The following is a 17,464-nucleotide window of genomic DNA, read 5'->3' as shown; positions in this document are numbered from 1 at the left end:
AATGATTATTTTTATAAAGAGCAATAATACCTAGGTCGCTATGTTATTCATTGCGAATTATCATAAATACCCATTACTATACAATGGGCTTTTCGCATAGAATATAATACATTTTTATGAACCGGCGTTACCGCCATTTTTATAATCCTCTTATATTAAATTGAAACTCGGCGAAGCCACTCGTTATTTCTAATAAAGATTGTCGCCGAGGCTAGATGACTAGTCACTGGAGAGGTTTATTAGACGAGAAAATGTGGTTGGTGGTTGGGGTGCTTTATGCTCATTTTTTTAAACCCGTCTCGAGTCTTTGGAGCACTAATAATGTAAAAGTATTTGTTCTATTAAATTTATTTAAATAGTTATTGGTTTATATAATTAACTTATGCAATGGTATAGTCTTTGAATTCTATTAAATTATTTCTGTTGAAATTGTATAAAATGTTACCAGATTTACAGTGTCTAATTTGGCTGAAAAGTTACACCACTTTGGCATTGAAACCCTAAAATACACTGGGAAAAAAATATAATTTTTTTAAAAAGAAAAACGCTGGAAATTCTGAATACATCGCATCGAGCAGGTTTTTAGATCACCAAAGCAAAGATAAAACCGCCGGCCGGTTAGAGTTATTATCGTTAAAAATTGTTGGTCATTCAAAAACTTTCGACCTTCTGAGAAAGTATGTATATTTTCAAATCTTATAAAAAATATATATTATATAATAAAAAAATGCTTTATAAAATTTCTAGAGATAATATTGATTTGATATTTTTCTTGAGAAGAAACACTAACCCTAAAAAAAAGGTAATTGTTTTTATTTACATATATTCTAGTAATCTAACGTGACCTAAGATAATTTTTTTACCTGTTATTTTGTTTCAATTTGCATCACGTTAACAAAACTCGAAAATAGTTTAAAAATGAAAAAATCGCCTATAAATATAATTGACTTGATTTAATTACAATTTTTATTACACTGTAATATTGACTGCTCAAATTAATGTAAATTAAAAATATTTGCATTAAAAACTTAGCCATAATTATGAAATATACGGTGCAAATAAAATAAAACAATAATCGAAAATTTATGTGAATCCTAATAATCGCGATGACTTATTACATAATCCTGTACTATTTTTTCATCACCCTTTAATTTATTTTGTAATTAAGTTATCCCTCAGTTCGTGTCTTTGTAATATATATTTTTAGCAAAGAAGAAAATGTAAATTTGATAAAGAAAAAATATACAATTTTGTAATTAAGGTTTTTTTTATTTTGATAATTAAAGGGTGTCGTGTCTTGGGGTGGCGTTTCTGGAATTGCTTGTTAATTCAGTCTGAAAGCTTTTTCGCCGAAATATAAGCTTTGATTATGTTGTGAAGTAATCCGTATATTATAAAAAAATATAAAATTAAAACTATTTGTAATTACAGTAGTAGCTAACTTGCTCACATAAATTTAATAGTTGAGGTTAAACATTTGAGCTAAACATATTTTATGAATAACATATGTACATACATAAATGTTACTGATACTTTCTATTGTATTATTCAACTCTAACATTTACATGTTTTATAGGTTATTGTTTATGGTTTTAATTCGTTGTAATTTAAATAATATAGTACTTACGGAAAGGGAACATCTTCGCAGCCGAAGTCTTGTTTAAAACTAGCAAATGTGGCGGCAGTGTCGGTCTAGGCATCACAGGTGGTGCCGGTGTCACCACAATTCCAGTAGCATTAGTTTTGGTGGTATCTGTATCATTGGAATTTGGCGCTATACTTTGGGTTGAAAGAACATTTGGAAGAACTGGCGGTGAGGGTTTGATTTTTTCTTCCGGGGGTATAGCACTTAAGTCTATGTGTTTCAAAGATGTCCACTCGTCTTTGGCTGCCAACTTGTAAGGGCTAGACACCAGAATAGTTCTGCACACTTTCCACAGTCCGGAATGACTGCTCACAAAGTATCGTTTCGTAGAAGGCACAAATATACCTGAAATAAAAAAAATGGTTAGATATGTGTATAAGCCCATTTTTGATTTAGATGTATTACACTTACCGTGACCACCTTCCACGACAAACCAATGATCTGTAGACACTGCTACTATCCACATTATTATGCCTAAACCTATACAAGCCGTGCAACCTAAGAGCCACCTTCTTTCGAAAATGACTTGGTCTATCAGAGGTTTTCGCTCTTGCATGTTTATCGTTGAGGTTGACATTTTGGAGTATTTTCAAAACACCTGTAACAAAAAAGATTTTATTTCAATTTAACGAGCTAACATAATTTAATTTAAAACTATTAAATTAAGAATAATCTAATTTCAAAGTGTCAACTAATTTAGTGCTGTTCAGACTTTATTATTATTTATTATAATACATGTATGAGCTACAGTAGCTCTTTATTAAAAAATTTTTGCTATTTTATATGAGTGATTTTTGGTAATCATTAGAATATTCATCTAAGAGATTAGGAAAATCTAGGAAAACATAATCTGTGATGATCGATTGAAATAATAATTATACATTAACCACTAATTCCGATCTTCCAGACACGATAAAAAATTAAAAACACACCAAAAAATTTTATACTACTGTATCAGACCAGTTAACAGTAGTACTGACCTACATTATTCAATACATATTGAATTTTTAGCTGTAAAATATTAAATTAATAAAACGTTTGAGTATGATTGAATTATTCGATAAGATTTTTGGATTAATCTTAATGTCCCATTACGCGATAATTTATTGCACTTCCGCCTCTCTCTCTCTCGCATCAAAAACTCTTATTAAAACACATCAAAAACACAAAGTTTGCAGTAATAACCTCTCCGTTAAGAGCGCCGTTCAATAATAATTTCGCGATTTATTTAGACGGGTGCAAAAGATGCGATAATGGCGAACAGGTGGTGCGCTCAGGTAATAAACCCGATCTTTCTTTTTTAGCTCTTTCACGCCCTCATAAAAAGGGAATTAATAGCGTTTTTTTACTTCTACTTCTTCATCTTCCCCTTATCAAAGTCGCCGCCGTGAAAGGAAACGGCGAAGGCGATCTTTGGCCGTTGAAAGGGCTGAATATTAAAATTAATCCATTTCGAACGGATTCGGACGGTGGAACGTTAAAATTTTAAACCGAAGAAAGCTCCTGCCGCGAAACCGTTAATTGCTAGAAACGTTAAAGCCTCCCGTGAAACGGGCGAGGGGTGCGAGAAATAATTTCGTACCACCCTTGTTTGGATCAGTGGCGTAGTGACGCTTTGATAAGGGTATCAAAATATACGTATACGATGAACTTATAACATCTTGAGAAAGATGATTTTATATTTATTCATGGTTCTCTAGGGAATTTGTATATGCCATCACGTTCAAAATATGCGATTATACTGTCTTGATTCTTTACTCTAATGAAGTTTTTATGTAATAAGACGTAGTATAGCCAAATAAAGTAATTATTAATATTTGGTCTATTTTATTTAATACGTACCTGTATTTAGTGGCATTCTGTATTTAATCTTTCAGTCATTTTCATGTTATGGATTTATTTTGATATATAAAAAATAATCTCAAGTAAAAAATAACAACATCAAGGAGAAAATAAATCAAATTTGACTATTTGTCACCATTAAAATAAAAATTTTATTTACGATTTAACAGAGCGATAATAGCACAGATTTTTAGACACTCCACTGAATTTAAAGGGCGGTGGGTGGCGGAAAACAATTTGACGCTTTCAACGGGTACCCCCATTAGGGTCGATTAAAGTTGGATCGCGGAATTATTACCAAAGATTCGCCTCTCGCGACGAATCCATCCAAGCTATATTACTTTATGCATTGCCCATTATATCGTCGAATACCAAAGTTAACTTTTAGACTTGTTATAAATCCCTCGCGAAGCGTGGCGAGAAGAGAGAGGTTTTCGATCGGATAGGGACCGCTTTTTTGAAAAGGTAATTTATGACGGGCATTGAAATTGGCTTTTGGCCTTTACAAAACCGATGATATTCTGCCGAATACGCCTTGACCGAACAAAGCTCAGTTTTGACCGGGCAAAGTTCGAATATTGTGCTTCGGCACACATAATGCATTAAACGCGAGATTCATTTTATTGGGGTTTTGGTTATTATTTAAAACTTCGGTTAAGGTGGGTTTTATCCTTCATTGATACGTTTTGAAAACATTGTTTTAAAGTAATAACGATTCGTTTTAATCATATATATATATACATATATATATTTATGCAAAAAAAAAATAAACACTAACACAATAAGTTTTATCTCCCATTCAAGTTAAAAAAATGGATATTTTTATATTTTCTCATAATCATGATCTAAGTGCATTTGAAAGTAGTAAATGGTTTTTGAATATGTGTATACCTAGATATCTTATACGAGAGAAGAAGACTTGTTAAACTTTTCAATATATGATAAACATAAAAGCTCGTTTATCCATGGAGATAGCTCGAGAGCACGATGCAATCAGGATTCGACTAAAATTGAAAGGATTCCTCCTATAACAACTCGATCCACGTCATATACTTCAGATGCCATTGCTTCTTTATATTATAATGGTACATAATAGCTCCATAAATTTGAAAAATATTATATACTTGAGATAAATTCATACTGTGAATCTTTTTATTATAGACAAGGTGGAGTGGCAAAACTATGGTGATATTTTATTTCATTCTTGGCGTTCATCACACTCTTGACACTTAATGCACCCGGCGTCGTAGACTTCTCGAGATTAAGATCTTTGGCACCGAAACTGCCTTTAATAAAGTCAGCCGCATTGCGGAACATTTTCGTCGGACACTGACGAAAATTTCGAAGCATTGTCCGACTGAGGATTTGTCCAGAGGACGTGTTTTGTTACACCACGTCAACCGAAAGATTCAACTGCGAGGGTTATTGTGTGGGAAACAATGTCGAGCTCTGATTGCTCTGACTTTGAAGGGAATCCGGGAATGGTCCAATTAAAAATAGTAGCTGAATCTGGAATGCACGAGATGAAAGAATGCAGCGTGTTTTTTTCATTGTGGTTATTGCCTATTGCTTGTGAGTTATCGTGACAATTTATTTTACAATATCAAAGTTTTGTTTGTAAAATGATGACTGTTTTAAGAAATTGGGAGATAAAATAAAAAGCTAATAAAAATAAATAAATGTAATTATATATATAAGTTTCAGGTCAAAATTAATGAGAAATACAATTTTTAACTGCTACAAAAACTACACTAGTTTCAATTTATGATCCAATTTTATTTATCACAAAAATCATACTTTATTGTAAAAAATAATAATTATATTTACTATTATTATATATTATTAATACTAATTAAATCTAATTAAAAAAGCATTTAAACAAACTCTATTATTACAGCCTAATTAAAAAATATTTTACAATTAATTTTTGTGGTAGCACGCACTGCACAATCGTTGTTTAATAATTTGTCTATAATTTAAATCGATTTATTGGTAATTTAGAAATTAAAACAGAATTAAAATTTTAGGCGAAATTTACTTTATCATTATCCATTGTGCCACTCAACGTTTTCTTAGGTAAATTAAATCTGCTGTAATTTTTTTTTAAAAATACTTAAAAAACAGCAAATTTTCAATAATAAATTATTAATTATTATTATAATAAAAATATAAAATATAAATTTTATTTTTGCCATATTTTAAAAAATATATTTGTACATTAAATATAATTAATTTACCTGTGTACAATACTTTTTTGACATCTTTATATTTAGAATGCATACAGTGTTTTTACTTAAATTTATATTTAGCTGTTTCTCAATCCTTAATTAATTATGGTATTTATTATATTAGCTTGTATATTAACATAGTATTTTTATGGCGTTTTCTGAATGAGAAAATAATGAGAAACAATTGTCCAAAGTAACTTATCATACTTTTTTTCATAGTATGGCTTATAAAATATTTAGACTATTAATCAGTAGTACTTAAATTAATAAAAATTATACTTATAAAAACATTTCTTATAAAATAATAATTGGTAATCATTTATTTGTTATAAAATTATAATTAATATTCGCAACAATAGGAGTATAATTTTAATAAATGGGAATACAATATTTTAATAAATTACATTTAAAAGTATTATCTGATATAATAATAATATTTTTTTTATACGAAGCAAATTTAGAATATTTACATATATGTGGAAAAAAATTAAGGGTCGTAATATAAGAAAGCATACTTTATTCAGTTAAAAAGATCATAGAATTTGATCTAGTTTTTATTATGAAATGTTCTTTTTATTCATTGAAAATCAAAACCTAAAAAATCAAGTTAAGGATAATTTATTATTATTGATTAATTTTTATAATGGATATTAATAATATTATTTTTATTTATCTTATTAAATTCCAATTAAAAGCATTATAAATAAATTACTTTTTAGCTTTTACAAAACATGATCAAATTTTAAGCATTTTTATTTAATTGAACTTTTAGTCCTCATTAGAATTTAAAGAATATTTGGTAAAAAATCAGCAACGTGATAATTAATTAGGTATGATATTTCATTGCTAGTAAGAAGATCATCTAAGAACGATAACAATTATATATCATTTATTATTTATAATAGCATTATAGTGGCTTTGAAGATTGGTATTTATATCTCTTTAACCTCAAAATTAAGATTTATTATAACTACTTTACTTAACATAAAACTAAGCACATTCATTTTACTCTGATTAAGTCATGTGGAAAATCCAGTGTTTCAAAATAAAAAAAACAAAATTTATTATTAAGCACAAAATTAACTTCTAACTAAACTATTATAATATTATACAGTAAAACTTCATATAACAAGCCCATCTATATACTAGCATAGGTTGCGTTATTAAAGTATACGTAGACAGCTTTAAAATTAGTTTTTTACATTTAAAAAATCTTTTTCTGAATGATAAAAATTAACTTAATATACGTTGTTAAAATAATCAATTAAATATAAAAAAATTCACATTTTTTCTAGATCACCAGAGCTCAAAAAATAATATAATTCTAAAGTATTACAGATATTGATAAATTCTTCAGCTAAAAAGCTATTAGAGATAAACTCTATCTATCTATATATTTGCATAAAAGTCTTGGGTTGGGTTATTAAATCTTAAGTAGAAAGGTTTGAAGATTGTTATTAATCGTTAAAAAATCTCTTCTTTGAGATTAAGATTTCCTTTAAAAATAGATAAATATAAATACAAAAACATCCATTCTACATCATTGAAGTAAAAAAAAAAGATTGAATGTTTTATCATTAAAAATGGTGCCAAATTATTTACTAATTACTGAAAATATTGCTAAACATTTTGGCGAGAAAGCAATCGTAATTCAATATATTATAGTAGGAGTTTAAATGTCAAACCTATTAATCTATTTGCATAGTCAATGTTTGGTCTAACATTGTTTCTATTAAAATCATAGATAAATTATTTTATCATTAAAGATAAAGATTCACTTAATATAATTTGTTAGGAAAATCCGCCAAATATAAAAGAAAACACTGCCATTATTTCCTACAAAATTATGTATAAAGATCTAGTGTATTGTCATTAAAAATAATTGATTATAAAGTTCTACAGTTATTAGTAAGCCTATCGCGAGAAAGCTATCGTAATTTAGTAGTGGTATTAGAGTGAGTTAAAAAAGCTTATGTCAAAAGCTAATATAATCAAAATAGCTCTTCAGTGAATATATCAAATTTACATCAAATTTGTTGAGAAATTCGCCAAATATAAAGCAAAATACATTCACTTTTTACTACCAAATAAAAAATAAATATCTAGTCTTTGATCATTAAAAAGGATGCAAAATTTATTATTAAATTTTTTTATATATTAGTATTTATATTTAAATATATTTTCAACACATATAAATATTTAATTAATTGATTTATATATATAAAGAAAAGCTGGAAAATATAAAACAACCATTCGAATAAATATTCGTAGTCCTGTCATAATAAAGAGACAAAATTCATGTCTAAGTTCTATACATTTTATAAGCTATTTAAAGAAAAAGCTTTCGTAATTCAGTATAATAAAGTAGAATATAATGCATCAAACCCATTTATTTATTTACATAATAGTTGTGAAATGGGTTAATAAAGTGTCTGTAGAAAGCTTTAATGATAAGTATTACTTAATTTTTTTTCCTCAAAGATATAAATTTACTTTGTTAAAAATCCGCAAAAATGTAAAACAAACACATACATTGTACATCATTAAAGTGTTACTAAAGTTAAAAATTACTAAGTTCTGAAATATTTTTGCAAAAAAGCTTTCAGATTAATACAGTAAAACTAAAAGCACCTAACTTATCCATCTATTTGCATAATAGTCACGGGCTATACAAATAATGCATCTTTGTAATTCGATATTCATAGTTAAAATATCTTTTCCTCAAATATATAGATTCAATTAATTTACTTTTCTAAGAAATAATTATACACCACTAAAGTCGAAATAAAAATCTATAGCTTTGTTATAAAAAGAAACTTTCGGTGAATAAGCTATAGTAGTTAAATAGAATACAGTAAAACCAATATTTGTATAAAAGTTAAAAAAATATTTAGTCTTTCTAGTGGAAATTTAGATTCAGTAAAAACACATTGAAAGTAGAAATAAAAAGTTCTACAATTATTATGTCTCTAAAAAATAGTAAAAAAATTGATTTTTTAATAGTAAAACGATTTAATTAGTTTCATGCTTAACGACATACATATATATTATGTCGTTATAGCAGTTTAATATAATCGGTGCCTAGCAATCGCTTTAAACACAAAACGCCGTGTGATACATTAGCCTGATCTTTTGTGTCAAATTATATCAGCATCAGCTTGCGACACATATCTGGCACTGTGCCATATCTGAGCTCAAAGAGAAACACAATCATCACGAGCTAATGTATAAATGACAATAACCACAACAGTGAGCACATTGCATTACTTTTTGCTCGTTCCGCATTCCGCCATTCGGTCGTTATTTATATTTTTTTGGTTGTTTTCGGAGGAAAAACTATTATTATATAATAATATAGCAGTGTGTATTTATTTATTGTTCCTATGTAGTAATTGTATTTAGAAAGGTAATACACAGTAAAAACAAAATATTTTATATGTACACTTATCTATTTATTTTTAACTTTTAACTAATAAGCGTTTTAAAATATCATAACTATCTGAAAGACCTGGGTTTGAGTCGCACATAAGCTCTAGTGTTTTTAAATTTATATCATGTCTGGAAGTTCAGTTTTAATAATTCCAATCGATTATGACAGATAAGATGTTATAAGTCTCACGAAGGAATAATTAAAATAAATTGAGCTAGATCGCGAATCGTGACATTTATTGATTGTATGCTAAAATAATAGTTTTTATTTGATAATGCATATGCTACTGATTTATGAATTTTGCTTTTAATCATGATTAATATTAATACATATTTAATATATTTAATAAAATAAGGTATACAAATACCATTATTTATTTAGTAGTTGTTTATTGTGTTAACATGGTTGTAACATATTAGGCTAAAACCTGTCATGTTTAAAATAAATAGTACTAATGTGTTATGATACACTTAAAATAACATTGATATGTATTATTTGACACAATGGCCCATTGACATCCATTTAAAATATACATTTAAACTTATCCGTCCGGACGAATCCATTTCGTTGTCAATCCGCCAGCGATAAAATTACACTTTTTCCTTCCGATTTCCCCCTCAAAAGTTGCACGCCCGCAAATTGCCTCGGCCGTAAACATAAAACACACAGCGAAGGAGGCGTGTAAAAAATAAATACAAATAAACAGCAAACGAGGTTAGAAGAAGAAAAATTACTCGGGCTGATATCAATTCGCGCAATAAAAGTCGTAAACAAGGCCTGATTACTATTGTTCGCGCCTCCGCGGGGTATAATAAAATTTAAAGTCGGCCAGAAAATCTCCGCTTGCGAGAGCTAAAAAAGTAACCGCGTGAGACTTCGGTTACTTTTGCACAGCACTATAAATGACAAATTTGTTTTTATTATATTCGTAGTTTGACAATTAAACTCTTGTTGGTATAATTTTTAGCAGACATCTTATGCTACCGCTCCAACAAAATGCAAATTTTTAGCCCTAAAATAATAATTTAATTATACAAATAAATTTATTTGTAAAATTAAAAAAAAGCAGTTTTAATTATAATTGTAATGTAGGATGAAGTTAATTTGTATTGGTAAATTATACCACTGACAATCCACATTTGAAATATGTCTTTTTCGAAACGATAAATTTGCTCTCGATTACCATCTAATTATGTATGAACAATTAACGTTAATTGTATAAGCCTTGGAACGCTCTTTTAAGATACAACAAATATTTTTATTGGAATATCTTCCTCGAAACGATAAATTTGCTCTCGAGTACTAGCCAGTTATATATGAACAATTTAAATGCATTAATTAAGGCTCGGAACGCTGTTTTATAAAATAATAATTATATTTATTGTTAATTTAAAAAAATGGATCTCAAAATATTGTCATATTTTAATTATTTATATAATTTTGTTTCTTTAAAAAGTATGAACAATAATATATCATTACATTTATATGTGTTTTAGATTTATATTAATATTTTTTCCAACAACAGTTTTTTTATTACAATCAAACATTAAATTGTGACACTGACAAGTTTTGTTTAAAATATGTCTTTATCGAAACGATAAATTTGCTCTTGAATCACAGCATTTTATATGAACAATTTTCATTTTTTGTGTAAGGCTTGGAACGCTGATCTATTATATAAAATAATGTTTAGAATTTCTCAAATCAAACTTGATGAAAAAATGTTCTGGCTTAGAAACATCTAATCAAAACTAAGATGATTTGTTTATGAAAGAATGTAGAAAAGAAAATAAAGCAAAAATGTTGCGGATACCAAAAAAAATAAGTAGCCTTTTCCTAGTCCAGATTTAAACGACTATCTTTTTAAAATCTTGGTTTTATTTAGAATTGCGTCTTAATAGTATAATAAATTATATTTTATTAAACAGATTAAGAGAAAATATCTGTCGAAGATGTCAGAAGGTTTCTAATGTAAAGTAACAGTAAATATTGTAAAATTTATTGTCATAATATTTTTTTGTGTTAGTATGGTTTAATGTAATTAATCTCACAATATAATTTGTAGCAGTATTTTAAAGCTCTACATATTTTTATAATTATTAATTATGCAAATGAATTAATAATACAGAGATTTATTTCTTGGAATCAAATCTTACAGTCTTAATAATAATATTTATAATTCAATTATATATTAAAGCACTTTGTCATGCGATAAATCTACATGTTTATACAAAATATATACGTATATAGTATATAAATATGATATGTATGTGATTAAATACAGAAAAATATTTATGTAGCTTATTAAAATGTCTAAACATTGTGATATATACAAAAATACTGAAACACAGAAATTTAACATCCATTACTTTCTATTTATCGTTTAATAATCAGTTATTTATTACCGTTAAAAACGTTTGCATAGTTTTAATTATCCTCTACATTTATGCTTTTATTGTGCAAATTACGTGAGTATTTACATTTTTAAAACATAACTTTACTACTAAGACTTTAAGTGCCAATAAAACAGCATTTCGATGCTTTGAGACAATTCATTTATTATGCTATTAACTTTATGTTCACACATCAAAATATAGATACTCGTAAACGTTTGCTTTAAACGCTAAACTGAAACTTTGGTTAAAATTATTTTTAATAAAGTGCAAATTGTTTCATCAGCATATTATAAAATCATACGTATACTGGAAAAAGAGAAGCATTTTTCTTATACCCTCTTTCGAATCTGGGTTACTCTTGAAACGTCCTATTTCTTTTCGCTTTCAGTTTGTAAACAATAAATAAATAAGAAACGAAACGCTAGTGATACAATAAGCTATTTAAAAAATATTATATTGTATTTACGTTAACATATTATAATATAAACCAAATTGTTATAGTAAGTAATTATTAAAATATTACAAATTGCAGCTTTGTGGTTTTAAAAAATATTATTAGCATACTATTTATGTTTATAGTAGCAATTTTGCAAATATTATCAAATTTGTTATAATGTATTTTGTGTAGTTTCTTAAATACAATATTCAAATTCATAACTTTACAGTTAAACACGAGTTTAATCCCAAAGGTGTTTTAACCAGCAAAAATAGATAAACTATTTCATTCGCACTTTAAATTTAGATCTGCTGAAACTATTCGCATGAGATACGAACTTCATTTTATCCTTAATTATATAATATATTTGAACTCTACTTGAGTTAATAAAATACCTAAAATATGTTTTTTTACTATTATTATTATTAATATTTATTGTCTGCTACTGTCTGAGTCTGCTACTGATGATATAAAATCAAGTGTAAGAAATTTTTGTATTTGTAAAAAAGTTTTCAAAACAATATTTTTAAATCAAGTACCCATTATAAACACAAATATAAATATATATCTGCCTTAATATTGCATTTTTTTGCAGTTTACGAAACATCAACATTAAAAAATGTTTATGTTAACCTAAAAAACGTTGAACGTCGGCTTTTTTTCTTCGCCGTCAAAGGTCCATTAACCCATTAACGCCCGTGTTTTTTTTTATTAACGTTTAAAATAAATTCGAACAAGGGGTGTCGTTAGTGTCTATTATTATTTTTTCACTCATTGTGTATTCATCACAGCCGAAAAGCGGACTCATCAGAGAGACATTTTGGCAGAGACCAGAGTAAACAAATAAATTAATTCCGAGATGTTTCAGGAGAGCGAATAATAAAAATTTACATCAAAAGCGGCGAGGTAGAACGATGTTAGGTGTTTTAAACGTTAGACTCGATTAGCAAATTTGGAATATTTAGACCGCGAAATGACTGATGAGTTCGAAAAACGAAGTTTATTTCTCGTCAGCGTAAAGAATGGACATCCATTAAATAGTATTCATAAACTTTCAAATCATTTATAAAAAATATGATCTAAGCCAAGGGTCATTGCCTAAATATCTTCACTTAACCGAGCCCCAGATTCACATTTCATAAAACGATTTCATTGCTGATTTTACAGTTTTAAAATAAATGTTACATAATATCATGTAGTCTGATATACTTTATCGACGAAACTTCTTGTAATCGTTGCGATGAAAAAGACTCGAAACTCGCGTAAAAATATAGTTTACTTGAACGAAGGCAGAATGGAAAATGCAATAAAAAAACAAGGCGCATAATTCTGCCGAACAGATTCCAAACACTCTGGATTAAGAGTTGCATAGAATGACAACGTTGCTGATTTTATCAATTTTTAAATCAATGTTACACATAATCTACTAGTTTAATTCTGCACTAAAAAAATTGTGCTACAATAAATATAGTAATGTTTTGTCGGAACTTCGCATTATAGTTGCGGTGAAATAGTGGATAAATGCAATAGCAGAGTCTGGGTTCTCCCCAAATTATCGCATTAGCCAGATGATGGAGCTTAAAAGGGACATTGTTTTTTGCACAATTATCAGGGCTACTTCTTTCAGAGTTAGGGACTTTATTCAGAACGACTACATACAGACAAACTAATATATTTAACCACTTAAGCAGTAACTAAAACTCCAAGAGTTTAATCTGATTTTCGAGACGACTTAAAAGCTACGTGACGCAGTATGTTTTCATTATTGCGTAAATTATATGAGCAATTTTTTTTGAAGTCTCGAGATGTTAATTACTCATAAGTACCAGAAAACTACTTTTTGTGAAAAATTTGCGGTAGATATTAAATTCTACTCTGCGTATAATACAATTGTTATTCTACCCTTTAGTTACTGTCACGTAGTAGTTACTGAGAGACGCACCAGGAGAGACACCATAGAATCACAGCATGAGACACATGAACAGATAGTCCATCGTCATGATAAGAACGCATAACGACAGATTCCAGCCGCTCTACGAAATCAGAGCCGACAATAATACAACTCGATACTCCAGCAAAGACTCTTTGACTATTAAGACATGCCATTTCAACTCCGTATGTGGTAATTTATTTATGTCCAAGAAATATGACGATATAATCACACAAAAAATATGACTAAATAAAATAAGATTCTTTTAACATAAGCGTTCTTTTTAGAATGGACAATTATGGTTCTAAACAGACATAATTTTGATCTAAGTTATTAAATCTTGTTGAAAGTGAATAATACTGTGTATATTCTAAACGTGCTAAATTAAAGATCTCAGGCCACACTATCTCGTCAAAAAGCATAACAGGATTTTATGTCACAGTTAGTTACATGCAAAAGAATCTCAAGCCACTGGCATGCGGGCCGTGGAAGCAATCTCGTATCTTGCGGCCCGCATGCTGATACGACACCCGGCCAGATAAAACCCCGTCAACTAGCTTTGTTTGTTATGAGTGTAAACTTGAAGTTTGTCCCGTCAATATATAAACAATCCGATGGGACGGTAGAGCGGATTTTCAGTTTTACATAGCGAGAGCTTTTGTGTATCGCAAAGTTCCTTTCAATTGGACGCGCTCCCTTCTATCTCTCTCTCTTTCTCTTTACTCTCACAGATAACGAACACGGTGGATGTGTTTTACATCCGTATGAACGTCGAACACGTTTAGAAGCGAGTTTACGCTTCCTTTTCGCTTGTGAAGTGTTGCCGTTCGTTTCCGACGAGGGAATGTTTATTTACTATAACAATACTATTGCATAACATAATAAGGAATATTTCTAAAAAATAAATGTTTGACATGAAGAGTATAAAAGGTACTTTTAAGTATAATTCACAAAGAGAAATTTAATTCCAGGTACTTTTTGGGGTTTCTGAAATCATTATTTACAATAATCAAGATGATTTTTATTAAAAAATGTGTTGATTATTTTTTATAAATTAATGTTAAGTAACTGATTATCTTATTTGACGTATTTTAAAACAAATGATTTTTATACTAATAGCATAGTCTGAAAGGCCTAGACTAGTAATCCAGATACCATAGGTTCGAACCACGGTAGCAGATTCAAATTTTTAATTTATAAAAATGCGCTAATATTAAAAAAACTAACCCATAGCGAGTGACATTTACTAAATATTTAACATAATACATATAATATATAATTAATTATATAAATATCACTGATTCCTTGACTGAAAAATGTAATGGTTAATTCTTACTTGTAAATATTTATTACGTATGATTGAGTTGGTACAGATTTATTCCGTTATAACGCATTGGGCTTACGCCTGTCAGGTTACAACAAGATTTAATAAAAACAAATAAATTAGGCTAAGTGCAAAATACAAACTAAACCTCTCAGGAAAAATTTACAGAAGAAGTAGAGACAAACGCCGCGTTTCGCATATTGCTCCATAGTTTATGTTCTATGTTTTAAAAAAATATAGTTATTATATGAAGCGATATTACTACAAAATTCTGATATGAGAGCATTGATCAAAGTATATTTAAACCGAATTTTAGTCAATAGGAGAGCGCAAAAACAATTATCAGTTCTTAGAAATCAAAAATTCATGTCAAAAGCAATAAAATCGTGACGGCAACGGTGTATTTTTTGTGTAATAAAATAATACAATGTATTGTTTTTTTTTACCATCGAGACGCATTAGCGTAATAATTTTAAATTAATTTAATTGAATAAATAAATATACAATTTGCGATCTAAAAATATTTTTCATTAAATATATTTACAAAAATTGCAATTTAAAAATATTTTTGCTTAAAAGATGTATATTTGAAAATAAATGGGTGCACTGCCTTATGAACATATTTACAAAAAAATTAAATGATTAATTTTGAAGATGCATCTGCACAGAAAAAAACAGGTCCGCATATTTATTAAATTAGAATATAGTCTTTAATGCCTGCACTACACTCTCTGGAAGTTGTCCGAACCCAAGTTACAACCGAAGTCGTGAATGACGTCCGTGAACGACGTCTGGAGGGCGGCTTCTGTCACGTATAGCTGGCATATTTTCGCGCGATCGAAAAATGTACCAAATAATCGCAATTTTTAAATTGTCATTTAATTAAGTTTGTGTGTGCACTCACCAATACAATATCAGTGAAAATTTTTCGGTCGTAAATATTCAATTTACGCAAAATCTTTGTTGGATTTTGCAAAATGCCATAAGGCATAAAAATGATACTTCAGAATACGAACACCACATCTGTGACTATCCTAGAATTTGTCGCCATCGATTCTAAATAAGAATTCGTTATGGTGTGACATTTATATAAACCGATCTGGGAAAATACATAAGAATATTCGAAACGATTTATTTTAACAAAATCAAGTACTACTAATTCTTTTTTAATTATTTACTTTTATATGAAAAAAATATAATAACGATATCTGCTAGAAGAATATACTATCAAAAAATATAATTATTCCTTTTTGGTGCCCTAAAATATTCAAAGATGTCAGTAAGAGTCTGTTAAAGTCCCAGATAAGCATGTGTTATTATAACTTGACCACGTGACTACGACGCAGCGCTCTACACGCGTGCTAACCATAGGACGTCTACGCGCATACTAAAATTCAATTGTTCTATCTCAGTTTGCGAAAAACCATATCATTATCTCTCTCACTGTCGTCACTTATCACGCGAGAGAGCGAAAAAAAGAGCAGCTCCGACTTCGGATCTTTTGACTTCGGTCCGTTTGCCGACAATGTTCGGAAGCGCTCGAAGCTGGCTAAGTCGACTGAACTACCCCCACTTAACCTCCCATTCTCCGTAACCTCGGACAACTTCCGAGAGATTTTAGAGCGGCCAGAACCGAGCTCGACCGAAGTAACCCCGAATTAACACACTATATTCTCCGTCCTTGGCCAACCTTGGCCAACTTCCAGAGAGTGTAGTACAGGCATTAGAGTCAAGTATCAAAAAAATGATTGATATTTATTGTAGACAAAAATTTGTAAATATATTGTATGCGAACGAATCTTATTTTGAACATAGCTCAGTCATTACAATAATGTATCACGCTGATGCTATAGTCGTAATTTTTAACAATGTTAATATTCAGTTTTAAACATACATTGTAGTGTATGTTCAAAATCACAATACTTATACATTTACATGATTGTATATATTTTAAAATATTTTAGAAAAAATATACTTATAAACTTAAAAATATTAAAAATGTATTTCATATTAATTTGTAATTAAATATTTTTTTGCATTTGAGTGTTGGAAATCGTAAATCAACTATAAATATATTAACACGATTTTCACGATTTGTTTGCTACTGCTATTGAATTTTTCTACTAACGCACACATACGGACATTTCGCAAATTTATTAGACTATTCGTGTTTGTACAGAATTCCAATTTAATCCCTTTATGTGCATTTCAATATTTCATTGCAACGATACGG

General features: G+C 28.8%; 1 protein-coding gene across 1 annotated transcript in view; it reads right to left on the bottom strand.

The window, feature by feature from the left end:
• Positions 1-17,464, bottom strand: part of LOC148238712 (uncharacterized) — a 48,550-nt gene that overhangs the window by 14,937 nt on the left and 16,149 nt on the right. The window contains exons 2-3 of the mRNA XM_088197393.1: positions 2,057-2,243; positions 1,628-1,990 (exon numbers count right to left, since the gene is read on the bottom strand). Of these exons, the coding sequence (XP_088053519.1) occupies positions 1,628-1,990; positions 2,057-2,222 (529 nt within the window). The 5' untranslated portion in view covers positions 2,223-2,243. The remainder of the gene's footprint in view (positions 1-1,627; positions 1,991-2,056; positions 2,244-17,464) is intronic.

The sequence above is a fragment of the Plectrocnemia conspersa genome, unplaced genomic scaffold (genome assembly GCF_051122295.1).
Source record: "Plectrocnemia conspersa isolate PC_06_02 unplaced genomic scaffold, ASM5112229v1 ptg000001l, whole genome shotgun sequence".
NCBI lineage: Eukaryota > Metazoa > Arthropoda > Insecta > Trichoptera > Polycentropodidae > Plectrocnemia > Plectrocnemia conspersa.
This window is presented reverse-complemented; position numbering and strand designations above follow the sequence as displayed.